Source organism: Dicentrarchus labrax, unplaced genomic scaffold (assembly GCF_905237075.1).
Source record: "Dicentrarchus labrax unplaced genomic scaffold, dlabrax2021, whole genome shotgun sequence".
Taxonomy (NCBI): Eukaryota; Metazoa; Chordata; class Actinopteri; family Moronidae; genus Dicentrarchus; species Dicentrarchus labrax.
In genome coordinates, this window is record NW_026136718.1 from 16,732,302 (window position 1) to 16,755,354 (window position 23,053).

The 23,053-nt window shown below is 40.2% G+C and overlaps 1 protein-coding gene across 6 annotated transcripts in view; it reads left to right on the top strand.

Moving 5' to 3' along the window:
• The window catches only part of LOC127350277 (voltage-dependent R-type calcium channel subunit alpha-1E), a 101,339-nt gene that overhangs the window by 52,622 nt on the left and 25,664 nt on the right, over positions 1-23,053 (top strand). For all 6 annotated transcript variants that reach the window (XM_051376724.1, XM_051376726.1, XM_051376723.1 and 3 more), the window contains exons 6-19: positions 9,220-9,323; positions 10,083-10,241; positions 11,531-11,721; positions 14,537-14,640; positions 15,974-16,089; positions 16,344-16,397; positions 19,184-19,279; positions 19,496-19,705; positions 19,827-19,939; positions 20,173-20,285; positions 20,969-21,100; positions 21,723-21,792; positions 21,959-22,076; positions 22,781-22,848. In XM_051376724.1, coding sequence (XP_051232684.1) covers positions 9,220-9,323; positions 10,083-10,241; positions 11,531-11,721; positions 14,537-14,640; positions 15,974-16,089; positions 16,344-16,397; positions 19,184-19,279; positions 19,496-19,705; positions 19,827-19,939; positions 20,173-20,285; positions 20,969-21,100; positions 21,723-21,792; positions 21,959-22,076; positions 22,781-22,848 — 1,648 coding nt within the window. The remainder of the gene's footprint in view (positions 1-9,219; positions 9,324-10,082; positions 10,242-11,530; positions 11,722-14,536; positions 14,641-15,973; positions 16,090-16,343; positions 16,398-19,183; positions 19,280-19,495; positions 19,706-19,826; positions 19,940-20,172; positions 20,286-20,968; positions 21,101-21,722; positions 21,793-21,958; positions 22,077-22,780; positions 22,849-23,053) is intronic.

The following is a 23,053-nucleotide window of genomic DNA, read 5'->3' on the forward strand; positions in this document are numbered from 1 at the left end:
GAATTTGAGACAGACAGCCCTGTTGTGAGAATTTAATTTATACATGCTGCATATCAGTTTTTGTTCCTGAACTTGCTTAACAAAATACACAGGAACGCATTCCCACAACTTAAATTACTGTTGAATTTGTTCATACAGAGTCCAGAATGAAATTACGTGTTTCAGAGACAGACAGAGATGGAGGCGCAGCAGGTGTTAGTGGTGGGCTGGTTGTACTCTGCACAAGTTGTAAAGACCTTGTTCACAGTGATAGTGACAGTGGACAAGATGACATACACACACTGCGCTGGATTCATGACGACTTATATTACATGATGTGTGCTATGTAAATGGCCGCCGGTGGGCCAACTCTGGCCACTCAACAAAAATTTTGTCTCCAGATAGAAGTGAAAGTCTCCCTACATCAAATCTTTAAAGCAGCTGTGTGACATTTTGGGAAATATAGCCGCAGTTGCCAAGCAACAAGAGGAGACTCCAGGAAGTTACTGGCCCCCGGCCAAGAAATGGTCCAGCACATAACCCCCTCTAAATTGACAAATTGACTTTTTTACTCTTTGGTTTTTGTACGGATAAACAAGCAAGATATAACATCTCAATTAGTGAGCTTTACAGGTGCTGGTAGGTGGATTTTTGTTACGTTTGCGCAGAGCCAGACTAGCTGTTGTTCTAAGCTAACCGACGGCTGGCTCCAGCTGGCTCATCCAATGAATAACATATAGGTTTCATTTAATTTAACAGAAATCAATACATACATGATTAAAACATGTATTTAAGAATACCTGCCTTTTCCCAATTGCATTTCCACTTTACAATGCCTTTTTGGTTCCTCATTTACCATTTATGTAACACGTTGATGCTTGTTCTGGTAAAACAAATTAAAACAATGAATGCAAATCAGTTTTCACCAGACCCACCCTTTGTAAAAAACTCTTATTAATTCTGTTTTTGTCCAATTACATATAAATTAATTTGATCCTTTATTACCATTTACAATACACCTGCGGTCTTACGCCAATGAACAATGCTGAGAAAAATGGCCCATGATTGAACCTAAGCGCTGACTCTTGCCAAAAAAAGGTGGAAATAAATGTGTGACGTATGGGTTGAACCTTGCTGCTACAAAAAAACATCTTGAAACATCTTGTTACTGGTTACTGGTGCGGTATTTACAGGTTGGTCAGTTAGTTTTTGTATTGACCAACATCAGAGGTGTCAGAATCAACCATCGGTGTTGCTGGCAAGATAAAAGTGTGTGCTCTGTTACAGCCACAGTTTCTCTGCAAATGCTGAGTTATTATTTTTTTAAACAGTCCATACGGGAGTCTATAGCAGAGCTAATTTGGAGAAATTGTTTTTGGAATTCCATGATAGCAGCTAATACCCGTGTCTCCTCTCTTTACGACCAAGGACGTTGAGAATTATTAGTGCTTCTGACAAGCAGCTAGAGTGAATGGATGAGTGTCCAGAGGGGAGGAGAGTTTAGTGTACCAAAGCAAAAAAATCAAGAGACTGCAGGTAGTTTGAAGTATCTCCAGTGTTCGGTGCATTGTGGTCAAGTGCGTTGAATTATCAGTGGCAGAAAATTAAGCAAAATTAAAATCAAAAATAAAATATTCTGGATTTTTAATTTGGAATTAGTGCAGTAACAAGATCACGAATGTAGCGAAACAACAAATCTCATTTAGCTTTAGTCTCACTCACACTCTATATTGGGTTAAACAGACACTGACAGAGATTAAATCATGCTTCATCAACTACTGTATGGTTGATGATGAATACACAGACACAATATGTTTTCTTGTAGAGGCCCTGACCTGTAGAAAATCCCTTTTGAGCTCTGCAAGAGTCTGGCTGGGATGGAAATTACATAATCAAAGGAGCTTCCCATCAATCAACCAGAAATTGGCACAAGAAACTTGAGAACGTGATCAGTGATCATCCTGATTTTTGAAGCAGTATGAGTGCTTCCATCATTTGCACCAGTTGTCTGAAATGTGTAGATAATGAAGATGAATATATATAGCACAATAATATGTGACAGACATTATATAAAGCACAGGGTTTTCTGTGGATGACATGTTTTCGCTGGTGCCACTACAGAGTCAGCGCTGAAGCATCTTCTTGAGCAGTGCTGCTGTCAGAGTTGTATCTTTGCCAACAAGCAGCATGTTGCATTTGGCTTTCATTGTCTGCAAGAGAAAAAGCAGGGATCCCAGCCAAAATGCATTCACTTTTATTTCTGTATATTTAAAGAATATACTGTAATTAAATGTGATAATATAATAATATAATAATTTGCAGTAGTATCTCATATAGAAAACCTGAGAAAGTCCCCTACATTTCAGATGTATTTCCATACAGAACATGATTGCCAGTTGCTCCAGTATTATTTATGAAATATGATACATTGGTATGGATTAAACTACTCAACAGTAAAAACAAGTAATTAAAATTCTGCTTACATGTTGTGGCAATAACCAGTAACAATAATCCAATAATATCACTGTGTGGAGCAGTACTGCTGCATAATGACTTTCACCTTTGATACTAAAATACATTTTGTTGATAATACTAGAACATTTGAATGCAGGACTTCTACCTGTAATGGATTATTCTCATAGTGTTACTTTTTACATTTTTAGAAAAGAATCTGGATACTTCTGCTGGGATTCCAAATCCTCCTCTCAAGACCCAAAACAAAAATAACTGAATTTGAATTGGACTCAGTAAATCAGCAGTGTTTTTGCTTTGCTTATGAATTTTAATATAAACATACCGTATGTGGTAGTTTAGTTATGGTATTACGCAACATTGTGATTACCAGTTTTATTTGGTTTCGCATGCTGTATGTGAACTTTTGTGACCTAGAACGAGTTGGTACGCCAACACTCATCTCTGCACTAAATTAACATTTCTCACTCACTCTCTATCTTTATCTCTCTCACTTCCTCTCTGTTCCAACAGATGGCTAATAAATCATTTACCCAAATAAATTATTCATTCTGGCCAAAGAGCAAACATTTAGCTAACCGACACATAAACCAATATACATGCTGATACTCAAATGATAACTGATTCACATAAAGCCAGGCCAGTGTCTCAGGTTGTTGATACGAGGAGCAGTAACATTTGATCTTGCGTAACAACTTCAGTTTCTTGTGTGTGAATGTAGGGGGGGTTCAGTGTGTGTTTCAGAGAGAAAGAGAGAGAGAGAGAGTAAAAGGGATGAGGGGGGAGTTAAAAATGAGAGAGCACACTGTGGGAGGCAGAGAGGCTTATATTAACTAAACCATCCAGAGCAGAACTGTAGGAGTTGCTCCACACAATTCCTTATTCTGTCAAGACAATCCACGGTACACACACCACCCACTGTACTGTGGGCCACCAGAGCAGTTATATTAATTCATCGTCCTGCAGAATCACAGGTCTTCATAAGGTGGGAATGTATGATATCATTGTTTCTGAACACCGACTGTTCCTGCTACCGAGAGGTCAGATTAAGGCGTAGTTGCGAAACCTCGGAGGACGTATTGACCACTCACTGTGTGGCACGGTCATTTGCTTCTTGTGCCTCAACAAACTTTATCAATGCTCAAAACTGAAATTTAGTTTTTCTGCATATTTCAGAAAAAATCTACAGTCACAGTATTTAATGTTCACTTGAGCAATTCTGTCAAAATATTGTATCATGGACTAACATGCACAGTTGGTAAGTTATTGTACGACTAGATATTATCAGTCAGAAATGGTTGTTGCCCTGGGGCTAAAATGCTCTGAAATGAGCAACGGAGTCACTACTGGGAGTGTGTGGTAGCCTGTGACGAGCAGATTCTTCAGTCCATTCTGGGTGAGGAGAGCGATTTATAATCAAAATAACTGAATCCAGCCTGAAGCTTTAGACGACATCAGCAACACAACGAACAGTAAAGGAATATTCCAACAAATCACTGTGTAACAAAAAATTGAAAACAATATTGTAAAAACTGGATGGAAAGTTTACGCCTGAGGACAGAGAAGGATAAACTGCATCATCCATTACTGTAAAATCCTCTGCCAGTTTCCCGTAGTTTTACCATTGTGCTTTATAAATGTATTCTTTAATAATATTGCACCAAAATGCCACTAAAAAGCAAAACATCGGGGGAAAAATACCCTCTGCATTAAAGTTTACCTTTACCTTTGCTTTAGCCTTGTGCTTGAGTTGCCGCGCAGTGTTCTACTGTAGTAGTTAATATCCACATGCTTCTTTGTACACTGCCATAAAGACTCGGTCCACACTCAACAACACAGACCTTTCTGTATGTATCCAGCTCAGCATCTCATGGCGTGTGTTAGTGCTCAGTGCTGCTGGATCTTCTGTGCCTGATGTAATCAACTGCAAGTAATCCCACTGGATTATACACACTGAAACATTAATTACTATATACTGTATTAAATATTGTTTTTGAGAAGTCAGTTTTCCAAGAACTAAGTACAATATCATTTAGCTTATATAGACGTCCTCCACCTGACCTTAAGACATAGAAATCACCAGAATGGACCAGCTTAAATTGATAACATTGAGAACGACTCCATTTCATTTAAATGTGCTCGTTCCAGGGCCCTAAAACTGTGCATGCTGGCTCACTGGGGCACTTCAAGGGCCTGCATACCCACACAGATGTTTTCAGAAGTGCAAACACCTGTGTCGGTGGACCACAGGTGTGAAGGGGCTTGATTGGAAGAAAACCATCATTAATGTTTTAACACAGCTGATTTTCAAGCTGTGATAAATTAAAATGTCGGCTGTGACAACCGTTTATTGGGGTTTTCAGCCATCAGTGTGTGTGCTGTACATCCAGCTGATGCTTCTGGCCTCTGGTACTACATGTGATATGCTATTGTCCATATCGCATACTGTATGTCATGTCAACACATTTTTCATAATTTTCACATTGTAAAGCAATTCAGGGAAAGAGTTTCTCTTTAGAGGTTATTTGATTTGATTTCATCCTTAAAAATTTTGGAGAAGCTGAAAAAAAAGTTATTTCACAAGATAAAAGTAAAGATTTGAGAACAATTAAAACATGTCTTGCAGAAATATGCTTTTGTATTAGACAACATCTTGTGATACACCAAAATTATCCTGCAACCATCTGAGCTGAGAACCATTGGTGTAAATTACACATGCGGTGCAATTAATATCATTACAATAGTCAGGTGCGCTCATATCGTATTAGTTAGCAGCTTGACAGTGACATGGAGCATAAGTCACAACGTTATCAGTATCACGGCATGACGGTTGTCATGACAGATTTGTCACGCAGTGGGAAGCTGTCAGTTCTGCAGGGTATGTCATTGTTACTTACTTATCATGGCTGACAACTCTGACCAGGGCATCAGCTCGGTTCACCACAGTGTGTTTCTCACACAACGCCTGCAGATACGTGCAGGGTGAACAAAGAGGTTTTTCTGTGTGACAGCTCCTAGTGACTAAAAGTGACTTTATTAACTTGTAGATACACCAGGCACCTGTCAGATGTGTGTTCTCTCTCTCTGGGATCAGTGAAGGAAGTGACCACCAGGGTTAAACCCCCAAAGACCCTCTCATCCCAATGAGGCACCCACTGTAACAAAAATCCTTTGTTGACAATCTAGTTTAGTTGAAAGAGACAAAAAACATAAAGAAACTGTGAGAGGGCTATTAAATCCATTTTATAGTGAATTTTAGGGTTGTTTCTAAAATGTATTTAAATTAAGACTCTATTAAAAGCAATCAAAGATACAGGTTTTAGCAGCATGTAAAATGATTTACAATACCGCACAAGTGATTTCATTCAAATCATAAAATAGACACAAACTGTAAACAGATAAACAAATGAATGAATAACCCTACATTAGGGAGAAAAGAAACTACAGAGAGGAAATAAACTGTTTGCCAAATTTTTCATTTGCGCCAAATCAGCCATGTGTTGTGTTTCCTTCAGCTTTTTTACATCTGCCAATTTCTGTGGCCAACCTTCACCTTCCTCATCTCTGTCATACGTGCCAATCTCCAGACGGCAATAGTGTGCAGCATAGCTGTCATGATGATGATTGCAAAGCACTGAGATGGAGGGAGGTTGTATAACTGTGTGTTTTGGTAATATCTCCCTTATAAATTCATCAGATGTTTCTCATTTTTATCTGGACTGTGTAGGTGAACTAGTAATTTCTCTTCTTTGATAAAGAATGTTCCCATTCTCGACAATAACAGCCTACGAGAGGCTTGTTTAACCAAGAGGTCGATAAAAAATCTGCCAGGATGTATCAGGTAAAGACTTGAGAGATACAAATACCAACTGAAAGAGGAGAGAGAGCAAAGAGGGTTTTTGTTTCATTAAAGCTTTGTATTTTATGCCTTTTCAAATATATAACATAAGGTGGCTTACAGGCAGTTCAAGCACAAGAGACAAGTAGATGAAGAAAGGATCATATTTATTTTGGCAGATGATATGAAAATGAAGCAGGACAGAAAGACTTTGGCACTTAGACTCTACAAGGAGTTGCAGTTGTGGAGTGTCTGTCCTGAACAGCAGTTAGATAAATCCCCCCATGGAGTCCAGACATGGGTGGTGGTGGTGGTGGCTGAGGACTCTGTGAAGACTGGGCAGTGATGGGGAGGTGGAGGGGCGCGCAGAGCAGCAGCATGAATGAACTGAAGGCAGAAAGAGTAGGATAAGAGAATCATATTTAAAAAGATGATGATAGGCCAACAATGACAGCGTATCGCTGTGCTATTGGATAGATGAGAGTAGATTATGAACACAGCTGATATCAATTGACAGCCCCAGATAATGACAGCAAAGAAAGAGCGAGCACGCGTGAGAAGAGTGAATGGCAGAATGAAAAGAACAATAATCTACAGGCCAATATTCAAAAGAACAGGCTTTCTGACCTTTTGAGCTTCATTAAAGTTTACGGTCATATGAATCACCATGGTCAGGTCTTAACAGCTGTGCGGATGTACTTGTGCTTCAATGCAGTTTTGGGAAAGTTTATGCATAATTTACACACAACATGTAAACACTTTGTCCAACTGACACATTATACACATCAGTGTCTTCTTTAAAGTAAAAATAACCCTATGTAACACAGAGAGATTTGACGTTTGATATTTTTCTCCTGGAGGTGCCCCCTATATAGAGAATGTCTTTGCATTTAGCCAATCAAAACAATGTATTTCTAATCTATATTTGTAGGCTTCAGCAGTGGCTGCCTCTGTTTTATTACTGTGACGGTGATACTGACCTCCAGACAGCAGCCCAAGACACAAAAGAGCCACAGACTGGAAACCAGCAGCAAACATTTTCTTTTTGTAGCTTTAATGGTTTTTTCTTGTCTGCGAGCATTAACATATACGGTATCTTGTATTGCACCTCGGCTTAATAAAACTAAAATTGAAACAAAAAAATCCCATTTACATGATTTCTGTCCGCAAAAAGGTTTTGTAAATTAGGTTGGACATTAAGAGCATCCCTCTCTTCAAAAACACTCAACAAACGGTCATAATTATGAAAACAGGGTCCAGGACATCCACTGAATAACAGTGGGCTAAATGAGGAAGCCATTTTTAGCCCCTCTATCCCCTTGTCTCCATAACAACTAAAGAGCAGCCAGGACTGACTAATGGTCTGAGGAAAGATTGAGAGATGGAGGAAGTGGGGGATGAAATGACAAAGGTGGCAGGAGGCACCAGAAGGAGTGATTGGAGTAAAAGGAGGGAAGGAGAAAAGAAACAGTGGGAAGAGTGTTGGGACTGAAAGGGAGAGAAAATCCACTGGAGAATAGTTACAGGTGTGAAAGGATAATTCTATTTCTGTATTTGTGTGGATGATGGTGAGCTATTTTAGTCCTTCTCCCTCTTCTCTCACTCTCTCTCTTCCTTCTCTTAATTAAATCAGATGACGCTCTGTGTCTCCGAACACTATAGACTAATTCTGTATCACAGGACTGTAATTGGGTCTGTGTTGCTGTGACAATTAAGTATGCTATCATTTTAAAGCAAATGACTGCACATAAAGCTGGTTCTTTAACATTACTGCACAGAAATGTGTTTACAGGGTCTATCAATTACCTTAAACATTTTTCTTTTATATGCTGTTGCTTCATATTTGTCTTCTCTTTATGACCAAAGTGAATTAATGAGTATAATTATTTAGCAATCATTGATTTTACACGGCCAGGAGAGCAGTTTGGACCTAAGATTGAGTTTTAGAGTTGGGAGAGGGTCTTAAAATAAAATGCTGCTCTATTCTCTCCTTGGTAAACTCAACTCCCCATTCGCTATTTTTCTTTTGTTTTTACCTCCCTTGTCCATCTATCTCTGTCTTTCACCCAATAGGCATCCAGGTGAAAGGGGAATAAATGTGTTTTCAGGTCAGTGAAAAACAGAAAAACGAAGAAGTCAGAGGTGCGAGTATAATTGGGAAGGAGGTTGAAAAGGAAGAGGTAGATGAGAGGAGAGAGGTTTATGGATGAAGAGCAAGATATGAAAGTATAGAGACGAGAGAGAGAAAAGAGACTAATGAGGAAGTGTGTGTTGGGGGGGGGGTCACCAGACACTGCTTTCCTTTTTCTCATCAGTCTGAGGGCTGAAGGCCACAGAGGTGTATTTAGAGAGGTAGAGGAGACAAAACAAGACAAACAAAGTAAAAGTGGAACTTTTTGAAGGACTCTGGCTTTGTATAGCAGATAAAAGGTCGATGTGATTGCGACGTGTGTGTCCACGTGAGCTTCATGTCTCTCCAGCCTCAGGGTGTCCTGCCTTCCCCTGATGGAGCCGCTTTCTTTGTTCTCCTCTTAAATAGCAGTTGTCACAGCCATCCTCCCACACACAGGGAAACAGCCAAAAGCCCCCAGAAGCATTCCTGTTGTTCTCTCTGTTTTCCCTGCCTGCTGGAGACCCTCACGTCCTTACACTCCGTATCTAAGCACTGCAGCCACCCTCAAACACTGTGTGTGATGGCCTTAATGTATTTATATGTCTGTGTGTGTGTGTGTGTGTGTGTGTGTGTGTGTGTGTGTGTGTGTGTGTGTGTGTGTGTGTGTGTGTGTGTGTGAATCCCCTTTTTGACACACAGCTTATAAAGCGTAAAATTGCAGTATTCATATGCACCTGCAAGACAGTGACAATTTTGCTCTGTGTCTTTGGTTTGCGTGGGTTTGCATATGCATGTTTGTTTGTGTTTACTTCTCTAGGATCCTGGCTGCAGCAGGGACACATTTGAACATCTCAGTGGACCTGAGGACCCTGAGAGCGGTGCGAGTGCTCCGACCCCTCAAACTAGTCTCTGGCATCCCCAGTGAGTACCACATATGGTTACATCAATATCTTTTTATTGCAATTGTGACTGTAGTTTTCTCTTTCAGTTTTATGTTACATATTACAAAAAAAGAAAAGAAAACATGATTCTCTCGCTCCCCTAGTGGTATCTTGCCATGAAGATATCGTCACTGAAATTTAAGGCTTCATCCTAATGAGTGTTTGTGGCCCTAACACTATATTTTAAATAAATTTAAACAATCTAATTCTGAAACAGTGTCCCTGTTTCTTCACAGCACGCATTGCCAACTTTTAGTAGAAAGCAGTTCCAAAGAAATAAAATCAAAACTGTTTGAATAGCTAGATACACTTTAGAGTGAAAATATGCTTTTTGATTTTGTCTCTTTCTGCTGTGCCCCACCTTCTGTTGCTGCTCTATAGAAGTACAATCCAACCCATTCTCCTCTATTGTTCTCCCTATTTCTTTACCATGCTAACCACCTCCAAAAGAAATAAACTCAAACACATCGCTCACACACGCCTCGAAAATTATTGGTCTCCCCATCCCAAAAATCTCAGACCTCAACAGCAAAGCTATTACATGCAGAGCACACACCTCAACTCATGACCCCAAGCACCCCGTCAACCCTTTCTTCATACTGCTTCCATCTAGTTGCACATACAGATCCCTGGCCAGGAGATGGGCCTACTGTGGCCAACTTTGCCAACATTTTATGACATGCATGTTTCCCAAGAAGCGCATTTTAACCTTGCTGGTCACTGTGTGCTTTACTTTCAGGTCTGCAGATAGTCCTGAAGTCTATCATGAAGGCCATGGTTCCTCTGCTGCAGATTGGCCTGCTGCTCTTTTTTGCAATCCTCATGTTCGCCATCATCGGCCTGGAGTTTTACAGCGGCAGACTGCACCGAACCTGCGAGCCACAGTCTGGAATACTCGGTACACATTCATTGTCTTTGTCTCTATAGCACACAGCTATAGAGATTATTACAATTATTACTATTACTATTATTACATGTGGCGTATGCAAATGTGTACTTGTACAGGATGTGTACAATTTGTCTTTTGGGGAGATCAAGTCTCCAATATTTGTAGATGTATCATTACAATTTAAAAAAAGCTTCCAGCCCATTATGTTATACATAGAACGTAACCACATGCACAGATATTTCCGTTCAACATTTCACAGACAGGAAGTATATATAAATATATATAAGTGTGTGTCGGTGTGTCCATTAGTTGTGAACCAAGTCAGTGTTCCAGTTTAAATACACACACGCACACAGTACATATGTAATTATTCATACTCCATTTGTGTTGGTATCCGATAGTGACATCGATGACTATGATTACCGTTATTCAAATATTTTATTCATCTTAAGCCAAGATCTAATTTGAATCTCACTGAAAAAACAGGAAATTGTCTCAACACCTCTGCCACACACTGATGGCATGGATGGAACAAAAGAGAGCAATTTGTAGAAAGGGCCTGAAATGGTAGTGAATAATTCATAAATGTGAACAGATAAAAGACTAATTTTAGAACTATTTTTGACAGAAAACTGCATCACAGAGCATAAATCAGGACTCAGTTCATTCTTTTGCTGTTGTGTCTGTTTGTGGTGTGTGTGTGTGTGTGTGTGTGTGTGTGTGTGTGTGTGTGTGTGTGTGTGTGTGTGTGTGTGTGTCGCGTACGTGGCGCCTAATGAAGCCGCTCCGTTGTCATAATCACAAATGCATACACACATACACAAAATGGCATGCCAGGCTGCACCTGGAGACTTGATCAAACCAAACTGGCGGTTTTGTCCGGTATAATTAAAACCAACAATGCAGTGCGCTACAATGGGTCATTGTACATTCACAGCTGTCATTAACCTCCAAGCTGTTCCCATCACACTGAAGTTGAATGGACAGTTAGATAACACAGACAGACTGAAGTGAGTATTTTCTGTCAAGTTACTGTTCAGTCAGGCACTCTGCAGTAGGGCGTCATTGCTCTCTGGGTACATAGATTGGTTTAAACTTGATGAGCTGAAGCTTAAAGACCAGTAGACATGAAAATAAAATATTTATACTCTAAGTTGTTATATGCATGATAGCTTTCAAATTTCAATTCAATTCAATGAACAAGAAAAGTCTGTTTTCTGTTGTTGGAACTTCTGTCTAATGTAAGACACATATCCTATTTGCCTTTTGTCTCTCTATCTTTGCACCTTTCTGTTCAGAAAACGAGACAGTGGACTCTTCCGAGTTGGAGTTCCCGTGTGGCGAGCGCCGGTGTCCGGCCAAATACAACTGCATCGATAACTGGATTGGCCCTAATGACGGCATCACTCAGTTTGACAACATCCTGTTTGCTGTTCTCACTGTCTTCCAGTGCATCACTATGGAGGGATGGACCACTGTACTCTACAATGTAAGACAACACAAACACACACACGTGTCAATCGTAATATTTTTCTGGATTGCTGCAAATGATAGAGGTGTAGCAGTGTTTTGTCACAATTTAGACTCTATTAACTCTAATGAACAGAAGCGGCTTTGGCTCCAGCACACTGATGGCTGCTGAGTGGAGGTCTGGAGGGTTACTGGGTTGTAGTGTTGAAACTGCAGCGTGCTGTGTTGATTCCTGTTTTGCTTTCAGCCTGCCATTTTTATTCCATCTATCCTGACAAATGGATAACCTGCTACACTTTGCTGCAAGAGCTGAATAGAAATGAGACTCCCCACCTACTAGTTATGACACATGGCACGCTTCTCTTAGAAATGTAATTGAGTGTTATTCACAGTATAAACCTCTGCAATGTACCGTATGAATATGAAGAGTTGATTGAAAATTAGCTTTTTTGCTTCTGTTTACCCATCATTCAATACACGTATTATTGTCTTTATCAGGAGAAATTTAGCAGAAAAGTGTCTGCCATGTCTCTAATAGTGTTTTTATTCTTCAATGTTTGTGTGATATATTGTATATTCATATATATAGTGTTAACTTTTGTGATCCTGCTTGACTGATATCTGGTCCACACCACAAAGCAGTGATTGTTCTAAGATTCATTCAGAATAAGAGCTTGCTGAGTCAGAAATGTTGTTGCTCAGTGGGACTGACTGGAAGGACAGATTGACACAAGTCAAGTAAACTGAAGGTATTTATGCTCAAGGACTCTTGGACTAAGAGTCCTTCCTTCCTCCACTGGAATAATTTTATAACAAGTGTTTTTGAAATACCTTAAAGTTATGCAAAAGAAAACAGCAAAACACTGTGTCATGTTCCATCTCGTAGAGTGTGTTCAAATAATGAGTGTTGAGACCAGAAACAATGTCATAGAGTAACTGTCAGATGGGGATGAAATGCTGCACTGTGCTTCATGAGTGTCAGAGCGAAAGGAACAGGCAGGCAGACACACACAGACAGTACGTAGACAGAAAGGCAAGCAGTGGCAGGCAGTGGCACCATTTTCTAATTTGATATATCTGTTGCCTTCATGACCAACAAATCAAGTCAAATCATAATTTCACACTGGCTACAGCCGAATTACAAGATCCTGTTCAGATAGGAACACTGTACAAAATCCTGCCCATGTAAAATAAAATATATATGTTTCACATTGCAAGAAAGATTTACTCATATGGGCAAATTTATAAAGTTACAGTATGCATGGACACATTATTAATTTATGTTTTTTTACTTTTTCATTTACTGTAACACTGAACAGTCCACAACAAAACAGTCTGTTTTCCCCAGTGTTGATCATGGGTCCCTGCTTTAGTCCTTAGACACTGAGTCAGTTTTTCCATGGAATATATTTCATGTTCAGCCACTGTTTTGGACGTGGAGTGTCACATTTCTACCAGCTTCTTGTTGATGGCCTTTTTACATGTATCAGGATTTGGTCATCGGGTATCAATCCAAGGTGCACAATCTGGGGGTCCCTGGGGATCTTGTAGCTGAAAATCTCCTCAAGAATCTCCATAACTCTGTGATACATTGTTTAATTTTAAATTTTAGATGCCTCGTGCAGTACTGCCATTAGAAAAGCTCTCTCAATTTAGTTCGTATTCTGAGAGAGACTGCACCATTTTGTTAACTTTTATTCTTTTCTCTATAATTTATTTTTTGGCAAAATAAATGTAAAAATTAGATTTGGTACTGTTATTGCCTCAGATATGAAGGAAACGTTTCCAAAAGCTTTTGCAGCCAGACATTTCTGAGTGTTTCAGGGTCAGTTTTGGTCAATTTTCAAACACAGTATTTTCCAGATCCAAGGTGTTTTTGGTGAAATCTAATCTAATAAGATGAAAAAAACAGTTGAAAAAAACTCTTCTTCAAGGCCAAAAACTGAAAATGAATTGATCAAAAACTCCAACGCATGAAGTTTGGGAACAGTGACGTTCACAAGTTAGCAGATAACAAGAAAAAAGTTTTACAGATTTTTTCACTCGGCTGTAAAATACTTCCATGACTTTGGCCAGTTTTAATCAGAAGAAAGGAAGGAAACATAGATAATAGATGCAGAACATTTACTGTATGCTTTTATGCATTTATTTAAAAAAAAATGTTTTTACCTCAGATTGTCACAGTGAAGCACAAACTGCTGTGCAAGGGTGTAATTTGTGGTTAGCTGCCTGCTCTTTCAGTTTTTATTGAGATAGATGAAGGCAGATGATTTGCCAGAGTGATTGTATTATGTTGTCTAAAGTGATGCTGAATGAGCTTTGCTGATGAAGAAAGAGGGAGGGAGGAAACAGAGGGACGACATGCTGCTGAAAAAAAGGACTGCTGACCATACGGTACAGACTGATGTTTACGGTAGTCAATTTAATCAACATTAAATACACAGAGGTCCACGCCCATATGAACAGTCACTGTACCGAAGAATCACACTAGGCGTGAATATGTGTACATAAACACACATTCAAATGCTCATCATGAAACTTTCTCAGGTCCAGGTGCTGTAAAATAAAGTAGAGGTGCAATACTTTGTTTCTATATTGGCTTCATACAGTATACAGAATACCTTCACTCTCCTCCGCATTCTTTGTGTGAGGCCAGAGCAGATCAATACACATGATGTCTCTGTTCGGTGCCCCGCCTGGACTCCGACTGGAACCTTCAGCAGCCACCCAAACACCTACACTTGTGTATTTTTATCTCATATTCCAATGGCAGCATGAGTCTCCTCCAGCCTGACTTCATTTTACTGAATTTAGAATTTATTTTGATGTTTCAGACCGACGATGCCTTGGGCCCCAACTGGAACTGGCTCTACTTCATCCCTCTCATCATCATCGGCTCTTTCTTTGTCCTGAACCTGGTGCTGGGAGTCCTCTCTGGGTAGGCTCACATTTCAGTTCAAGTTCATTTTAAACTCATCAAGGTTTCAGCCTTTTGTGATGGATATTCTATTATCATCAAGTATAATACTTTGATTATCACTGGCTTTTTATGGAGTCATGACATAATGCAAATTTCTGTGAGCTGTCTGTGTGTCACACATAAGGGGCTGCCTATTTGATGCCTTCTTCCTGCTAAACACAAATGGTGTTACATATCCTTAGTGGCCCTTTCAACACATTGTTGCTCCTTGTCAAAGCCCAGGCATACAATCCACTGTTTGTTCTTATCAGCAGCACATCACACAACTCTTCTCCAGTGCACAATGCTTTATTCACTGACTTGTCTTTATATAAAGAATTGGGAAACAACTTCAGACGCCACCCTAATGAAGGCAAGATGGCTGAAAACGTTTTGGTAAATAAAGCACAGGAGAAGAGTTGTGCGGTGTGTTTATAAGTTTGATAGGCTTGCATTGAAGCTCACACTGGTCTGCACCTTGCTGTGTGGGGATTAGAAATTGTCTTATAAGCAGCCTGCACATGTTGTATATCACTACCCAGGGTGGATTTCAAACTGTTGAAAAGGGTTCTTGAGTGGCTTGTAGGGGGCCCCAGCAAGAAAATGAAGAGAATATTTTAACTTTTATCCCATTTTTTGAAAGTTGGAACAACAAGGTAATAAATAGGGATGGCCATATGTCCTACACAGGAAAAGGGGATTCACTTAACTAACTAATGACCACTCAAAATGCACCATTAGTTTTGGTCTGTCAAGATAGACTGAATCTTTTGTAAAGTAGGGCACAGGTTCAGCGTAGTTTCCAGGTCCCTCCAAGGCTACATGTACAGTATAGGCCACATCCTTCAAAGTAGACGGCCCCCGAAATGGGCTACAAGCATACACTCAGCTGGTTTTGTTGTCCTGTTGAATTAGAATCTAGCAGGCTCGGCTGGAGGACAGACGACACAGTGTAACTTGCTTTTTCACTGACTGGTTGAGTGGCTGGCAAACTAGCTACTGTCAAACCAAACTGTGCTGTTTCAGTACATGGTGTCAAAGTCTATACAAGTTAATTAGTTTTACAGAAAGGTTAATGAGGGATCCATTGTCATTATCTCCACAGTGAGAGAGAACAGACCTCCTTTTTCCTTGCTGTCTCTCTCTCTCTCCTCTCCTCTTGTGGTTGAATCAACAATGAGAAGAGCTTTGTTCAAGACAGCAATAGCTTTTCCCCCGGTGATTGTCTCCAAGAGGAATTATTTATCCGTGTGACTATAAATCCCTGTACCCTCAAAGAGTAAATAAATGAGTCTGTGGTTTGTTTCTGCAGGGAATTTGCCAAGGAGAGGGAGAGGGTGGAAAACCGCAGGGCCTTCATGAAACTGAGACGCCAACAGCAGATTGAGAGAGAGCTCAACGGCTACCGGGCCTGGATCGACAGAGCAGGTGGCTTTAGTCTCAGTCACAGCTCAGTGAGACCAAGGATTTGGCTCTTGATGAGAAAAGGAAAATCGATATTTCACTTTAAGCTTTAAGACTAATCCTGTAAATTGTGGAACATAGGACTATCTGATGTTTTCTTTTAGCCGTTTATTCCACCACAATTGAGATATAAATATAGTTACAAAAGATGCCAGTATATCTCTTTCCATCTGAGCCCTCTGGTGCTCTTTTCTGATTGTGTTTTTTTTGCTTTCCAGAGGAAGTGATGCTTGCCGAGGAGAATAAGAATGCAGGACCTTCTGCCCTCGATGGTAAGTCAGCAGAGATCTTTGTCTTTTCCTGGTTTCACAGTGCACATTGTCTTTCTGCTATCCTCACATTGCTTTACATTCTGTCTCTCTTCAACTGTTTAATGCTGGCATGTACACTTGATGCAGATGTGCTTTATAAAGGCTATCCAGGCATATGTTATTAAAGTCTCTATTGTGTATTTGTCTTATTTTAGATTGACACACTAGTTTTAAGATATGGATATAGGAGCCTTTCCAATTAAGTTGGACCTCTTTGGTCCAGACTGAAATATCTTAACAACTATAGCTGGATTGGCATGAAATGTTATTCACAAATTCCTGGGTCCCTTGAGGATGAATCCTGCAGACTTTGGTGTTCCCCTAATCTGTCCTCGCCACCAGCAAGTCAAAATTCACGTATTTAGTGAAATATCTCAATATCTACATGTACTAGATGATTTGGCACAAAAAGTTGAACAGAGATTCTTGGTTCCCCAGACAATGAATCCTAATAACTTGGGTGATCTTGATTTTAGTTGTGTGCCACCACAACGTTCACATTTGTGGTTTTGAGTAAAAAGTATTAGAAGCTCTGAAATTTGGTACAGATATTAATGTCGCCAGCAGGATCAATCCTAATAACTCTGGCGATCCCCTGACCTTTTATCTAACACCACCATCAGATCAAAATTTTTATTTGTGCAATACTTCAGTTCATGACCAAACTAATTCAGCAAATGTTAGCATGCAAACATGCTAAACTAAGATGGTGTACATGGTAAACAAGCATGTTAGCATCAAAAGAATCTCAAAGCACCACAGCAACAACTTTGATGATCCCCTGACTTTTCTTTTAGCGCCATCGTCAGGTTAAAATTATAGTTTGTTCATCACCAAATATCTGCAATACTATCCTCAGCTGTCAGCTGATAAGTGCAGATTAGCAGAGTCTAAAATGCTAAACTAAGATGATTAACATGGTAAACATTATCCCTGCATGTAGGTTTCAGTCATAGTGAAATGTGCCAAAAGGTAGGGGAGCATTCCTATGGAAGTAAACTATCAAAGTTAAATGATGTTGCGATCTCAGTTGGCCCCACAGTGGCTATCAGGCTGACAGTACCGTCATGAATCTTAGCATTGTCATTGTGAGCTTCTTAGCATTTAGCTCAAAGCACCGTTCTGCCTAGAGCCTCAAAGGTCTGCTCACGTGGCTCTTGCAGCAAGAAAACCAGTAAACTGTGTCAAGATGTATCGTACTGCCAAGGTTTGGTTGCTGCTGTGGCGCGCAGATCACTTACACCATTACTTTGCTCTCAGTGCCACATAGAGAGAATTAGCATTGATAGTGCTAAACCTGCCACTAGACACTGTGCCCCACAGACAGCTAAGTGCCTGCTCTGACCCTCTCAACTCTACTTTGACCTTTCCTCCTCACTAAACCAGCAGAGCTTTTATTAAATGTTGATTGATTGGCAGCTCTCAGGAGTCTCCCAGAGTGGAGTACAGGTGGTGCCTATGGTGAGAACCGTCCTCTGTTCTGCTCTCTCCCTCAACAATTTCACCACCCCATTTTCCACACACACACACACACACACACACACACACACACACACACACACACACACACACACACAGAGACACTCAAATGCACGCATACTAACACTTTAACATAGAAAAAGGAAAGCAAATCTTTGCTCAAATATGATTCTTGTTCAGTATGTTGCTGTCAGTACAAAGACACTCTGATGAGGTAAAAATAAATTGAATGATGCACATCTGTAGTAAAAACAGATAGTGGCTCCAGCTGTTGTGATGGAAATAAATGCAGAAGCTCTGATAGCTTTGATTAAAAAGAAAGGCGGCGCACTGCCGTTGCCTCAGCAACCACTGGTCTGAAAAGGCAGCAGCATGTGCTTGTATATGTGTGTATGTGTGTGTTGACAGGACTCAGTGTTCCTGCCTTAAGCAAACACTCTTGTGTGTGTGTAAAATGGCAGCAATATTTCTGTGTATTTGTGTGTTTCTGTGTGTGTTTGATCAGTGGCTTATTAAAAAAAAAGTCCCGAAGCAAATATTGACTGCAAGTAGATCCAGAAATCACGAAGGTAGTGGGAAAGTGGATAGGATAGAATGAAAGGTAATCATAAACACACCAGTCAATGAAAAGGTCAAAACATACTCATCACACTCACTCAAGCATGTGTGCACTGCACGGCGTGTCCCCCTGATACTGTATAGCAGCACTAGAACACAGCTCAAATAAGAAAAATGCATGGACCGTCAAGACGCCTCAGAGCATGGTTTGCCATGACGGAGCTCATAAAACAGTAACAGAAGGTTTCCATTCAGTTGTTTGGATCGTTACACTAACATTAAATGATCATTTTTATCTCATTCAACTGCAGTGTTAATGAGCTCAACTTTCCCTCTCAGCTAAAACTTCACACACATTAGCTTTTTGGGCAGATGAGCTTCACTTTCTTCTTATCATTTGCTTCATCATTATCTTTTCATTGCATTAAACGTTTCCGCACTTGCATACTCTCTGACTCTACCTTGGAGTGTCTGAAAAATGTAAGGGTTTTCATACACAAGGCTAGTTTTGGGCCATGTTAGCCAGCAATAAAGTCAAAAATATGTTTAGTGATTCAGCATAATGTCATCAAAGCAAAAAGAGTTTTGTGGTCACATTGCCCAAAAGTCATCCTCGCAGTATGTTCCCTCTAATGTCACAAAATGTGTTGGTTGTACAGTTTGAACAGCTTGTTCTGGGACTTCTTATGTACAACCTGCTCTGTCCGCAGTGTTAAAGAGAGCCACCACCATCAAGAGGAGAGGGATGGATGGGGTGCATCGAGGGCATCCAGGGGAGGAACAATATGGTGACATCTCCTCTGTGGGTAAGTGCGAGTGTGGACAGGCTCATAAATATGTTCACATAAAGTGTAAGGCATACTCCAGGAGGACACACTGTGCTCTGCTGCAGCCTTTAGAAATGCATACTTGATACTGTTATAAACATCACACTGTTGGGAGTTCAAGATTGAGAATGGGACATGCTCTACAAGCACTGTTAGTTAGACCTCAGTTTCTACTTTTCCCTCTCTATCCACAAGGCATACCCATGGCCAGAGCAAGTATCAGGAGTGCCAAGCGAGGTCCAACAGCGTATTTTCGCCGCAAGGAGCGTCTCCTGCGCATCTCCATCCGCCGTGTGGTGAAGACACACACTTTCTACTGGACAGTGCTGGGCCTAGTGGCTCTCAACACGCTGTGTGTGGCCATTGTTCACCACAACCAGCCCCTCTGGCTGTCCAACTTCCTGTGTGAGTTACACTTTCAGTGACACCTTGTATTAGGAGTTGCTCCTGAAGTTGTTCCTTTATCGTATAATTGCAATGGTCTATGTATGTTTCAAGATCTAAATGCCTGTTTTTATTGTTCCAGACTATGCAGAGTTCCTGTTCCTCGCTCTGTTTCTGACTGAGATGTTTCTGAAGATGTACAGCTTGGGACCACGTCTCTACTTCCACTCCTCCTTCAACTGCTTCGACTGCAGTGTCAGTGCTCCGTCTCCTTCTCTACATATTTGTTTTTCCCAAAATCCAACTGCTTGTGCTCTTAAAATATGCAGCATCAGACCTTTCCTCCTCTATCTCTCATCTGTCTGTGTTGCATCATCTTTGCCTCTCTCTCCCTTTCTTCTTTATGTCTGATGTTAGTATACACACATTTGTTTCTGTGTATTTGTATTAAAGACATCATTCCTTTTCTTTAATGTATGTCTCTGTAGGTAATTGTTGGCAGCATCTTTGAAGTGCTGTGGGGTTTCTTCAGGCCTGGCACTTCCTTTGGCATCAGTGTCCTGCGTGCTCTCCGTCTGCTGAGGATCTTCAAGATCACCAAGTTTGTGGCGCAGCCTTCCCCACTCTTTGCCATCTGTTGAGATGTTTCATATTATTTACAAAGAACATTTTACTGCTGACTGAAAGTTAGCAGTAGTGTTACGTTTGTCATGTTGCTGTGGTATTCACTTTTCTATATTTTACATTCATATAGGATTCTGTGTTGCATTTGGGATTCTTATTTTAGGATTAGTAAACAACTGTCTTGTCAACAAGACAATATTAACAAACAAACACAAAAAAGATTGACAGGAAACTATATTATATGTTTAAATATATGGCCATGATTATTGTCTGTGTTTTAAAAGACTACTTCACTATTTTAGCACTCCTATAACATTGTCGGACTCAAGAAGAGATCAAAATTGATTCAACAGAACCAGAGATATCTTCCTTTTATTCCATGAATCCTACTTCCATATGAAAACGGTGCCTACATTACCCACAGCGGGGAAAAAAGCATAAATGTGGGCAGTACGGTTGGAGACTCAATTGTATCCTGCTAGTAGCCTCAGGATGCTAGCCTCAAGCAGAGATGAGGAGCGGGCCACAGCAGCCCTCTTCTTTTTAACTTGCAGTAGCAACAAATGCAGTAGTACACACGTTCCCTTTTGAGTCTTCATAAAAAATCTAAGTAAAGTATCACATTTCTCATGTTATATGTGATATTTTTGTGACTGTTAGGTATTGGGCGTCTCTGAGAAACCTGGTCGTCTCTCTGATGAACTCCATGAAGTCCATCATCTCCCTCATCTTCCTCCTCTTCCTCTTCATCGTTGTCTTTGCGCTCCTTGGCATGCAGCTCTTCGGTGGCAGGTAACATTTGATTGTCATGTACAGTCTTCTGAATAAAATTACTAATGGTTATAGTTCTGTGCATCAATCCATATAGGTCCATTAAGAAACTGAGTAAAGGCGTGAGACCACCCAGGCAGAGAGACATATCTACTCAATCTGGCAGCAATTTTAAACAGTTTTTCGTTCCCTCTCAGCTCGGTGCACATTTGCTGTGATTCCAGTAAAGACACATTCACAAACATAAAAACAAGGCCAAAGTAGACTTCATGGTTCAGTAGATTCCTCTTTATTGAATACACGCAGTTGAGGGGAGAATAGATTGTCCTTTCGCCTGTTCACTGCTGTTTTCATTATATTATAGAGAGAGACTGTGAGCTCGATCGAGATTTAAGACTCTGCCTTTGTCACACACACAGCTAGTGTTGCTTGGTTTTCCCCCCGAGTGGAAGGCTGTTTCCCTGAAGCTGTCACTTCAGTAAAGGCTGGCTGAGGTACACAACCACTGCCTTGTGTATGAACTGGCCTCTAGAATACAGAGCACATGGAGAGGAGGAGAATTGATTTCTTTCTGACCAAAAAAATAAAAACTAGACCCAACTCTGCTTTTTCAAGGGCCGTATGTGTCACTTCTTTCTCACAGGTTCATCTTTGAAGACTATACTCCGACAAACTTTGACACCTTTCCTGCAGCCATCATGACTGTCTTTCAGGTCTGAAAATAAACCTGACAATTTATTGCTCCCTACTTCTAAAGTGTTTTACAGCAACATGCAGGAAATGTAATTTTGAGATAGCAACATTTTAGCAAATGTGAAGTGAACAGTCATGTTTTGTGGATGATATTGTTTGTGTGTTGTTGTGGGTGTGTTTTCTCAGATCCTGACTGGAGAGGACTGGAACGAGGTGATGTACAACGGTATTCGCTCTCAAGGAGGAGTGAAGTCTGGCATGTGGTCCTCTATCTACTTTATAGTGCTCACATTGTTTGGAAACTGTATCCTTCATTACATTTCTTTCTTTCTATGAAAAATGGAAGGTTGCCATATACAGTACTCTTTTTAGTTTAGTTTTAGTTTAGTTAAGCTAACTGACTGCCATTATTACTCAAGTAAAGGTATCCAATTTGGTTTTGTTTTGGATCTGTCATTATCTGTGTATGGTTATTCATATTATTGTATGTTGGTTCATAATATGTTTATAATATGTTTGACAACAGGAAGCGTTATGTATTATCATGGACCAATAGGAACCAGGCTGGGATATGCGGTGTATCATAGGATGGGTGCATCAGGCTATAATGTATCGGTAACAGAGCTGCTAAGCTTAGCTAATAAACAAGGTTGGGAGATTTACTTTAAAAATGTAATCCGATAAAATTACTAAATACCTGTAGTCAGTAACTTAATCCAAGTATCACAATATTAAAGTAACGCAACCTGATTACTTTCCGTTAGTTTTGGATTACCTCAACACCAAATTTGTAAATAAAAACAAGAGATAGGAAATGTCAATAAGAAGTTTCGTAGTGTATTCAATAAGACAACAGAACAATGTAACCTTTGAAAAGAAAATGAAAAAATGTGTCCTTCAAAACAAACAACTCCTATCTGTCTCTTATCGAGGAGTCAGGGTTGTGTCAGTAGTAGTCAGGGTTGCTGGGTTGCACTTTGACCACGTCCTTAACTCAGCTGTGACCAGACACTCTGCTGAATGTCTTCTTGGCCATCGCTGTGGACAACCTTGCCAATGCACAAGAACTTACCAAGGTAATAAAAAAGTGAATAACAAAAGAGAGACAAGTGAAGGAATAAGCCTGGTCTGCTTTTATTATTGTTACATAGTTTAAATAATCTCTCCACTCTGCTATGTCCAGTTATGCTCTTCTGTCGTCATCACTTTGAATCTGTTTAATTATTTAAACTCACGGACACCACCGTTGTTCAGACGCCTTTTGCTCTTTTTCCTCTTTTG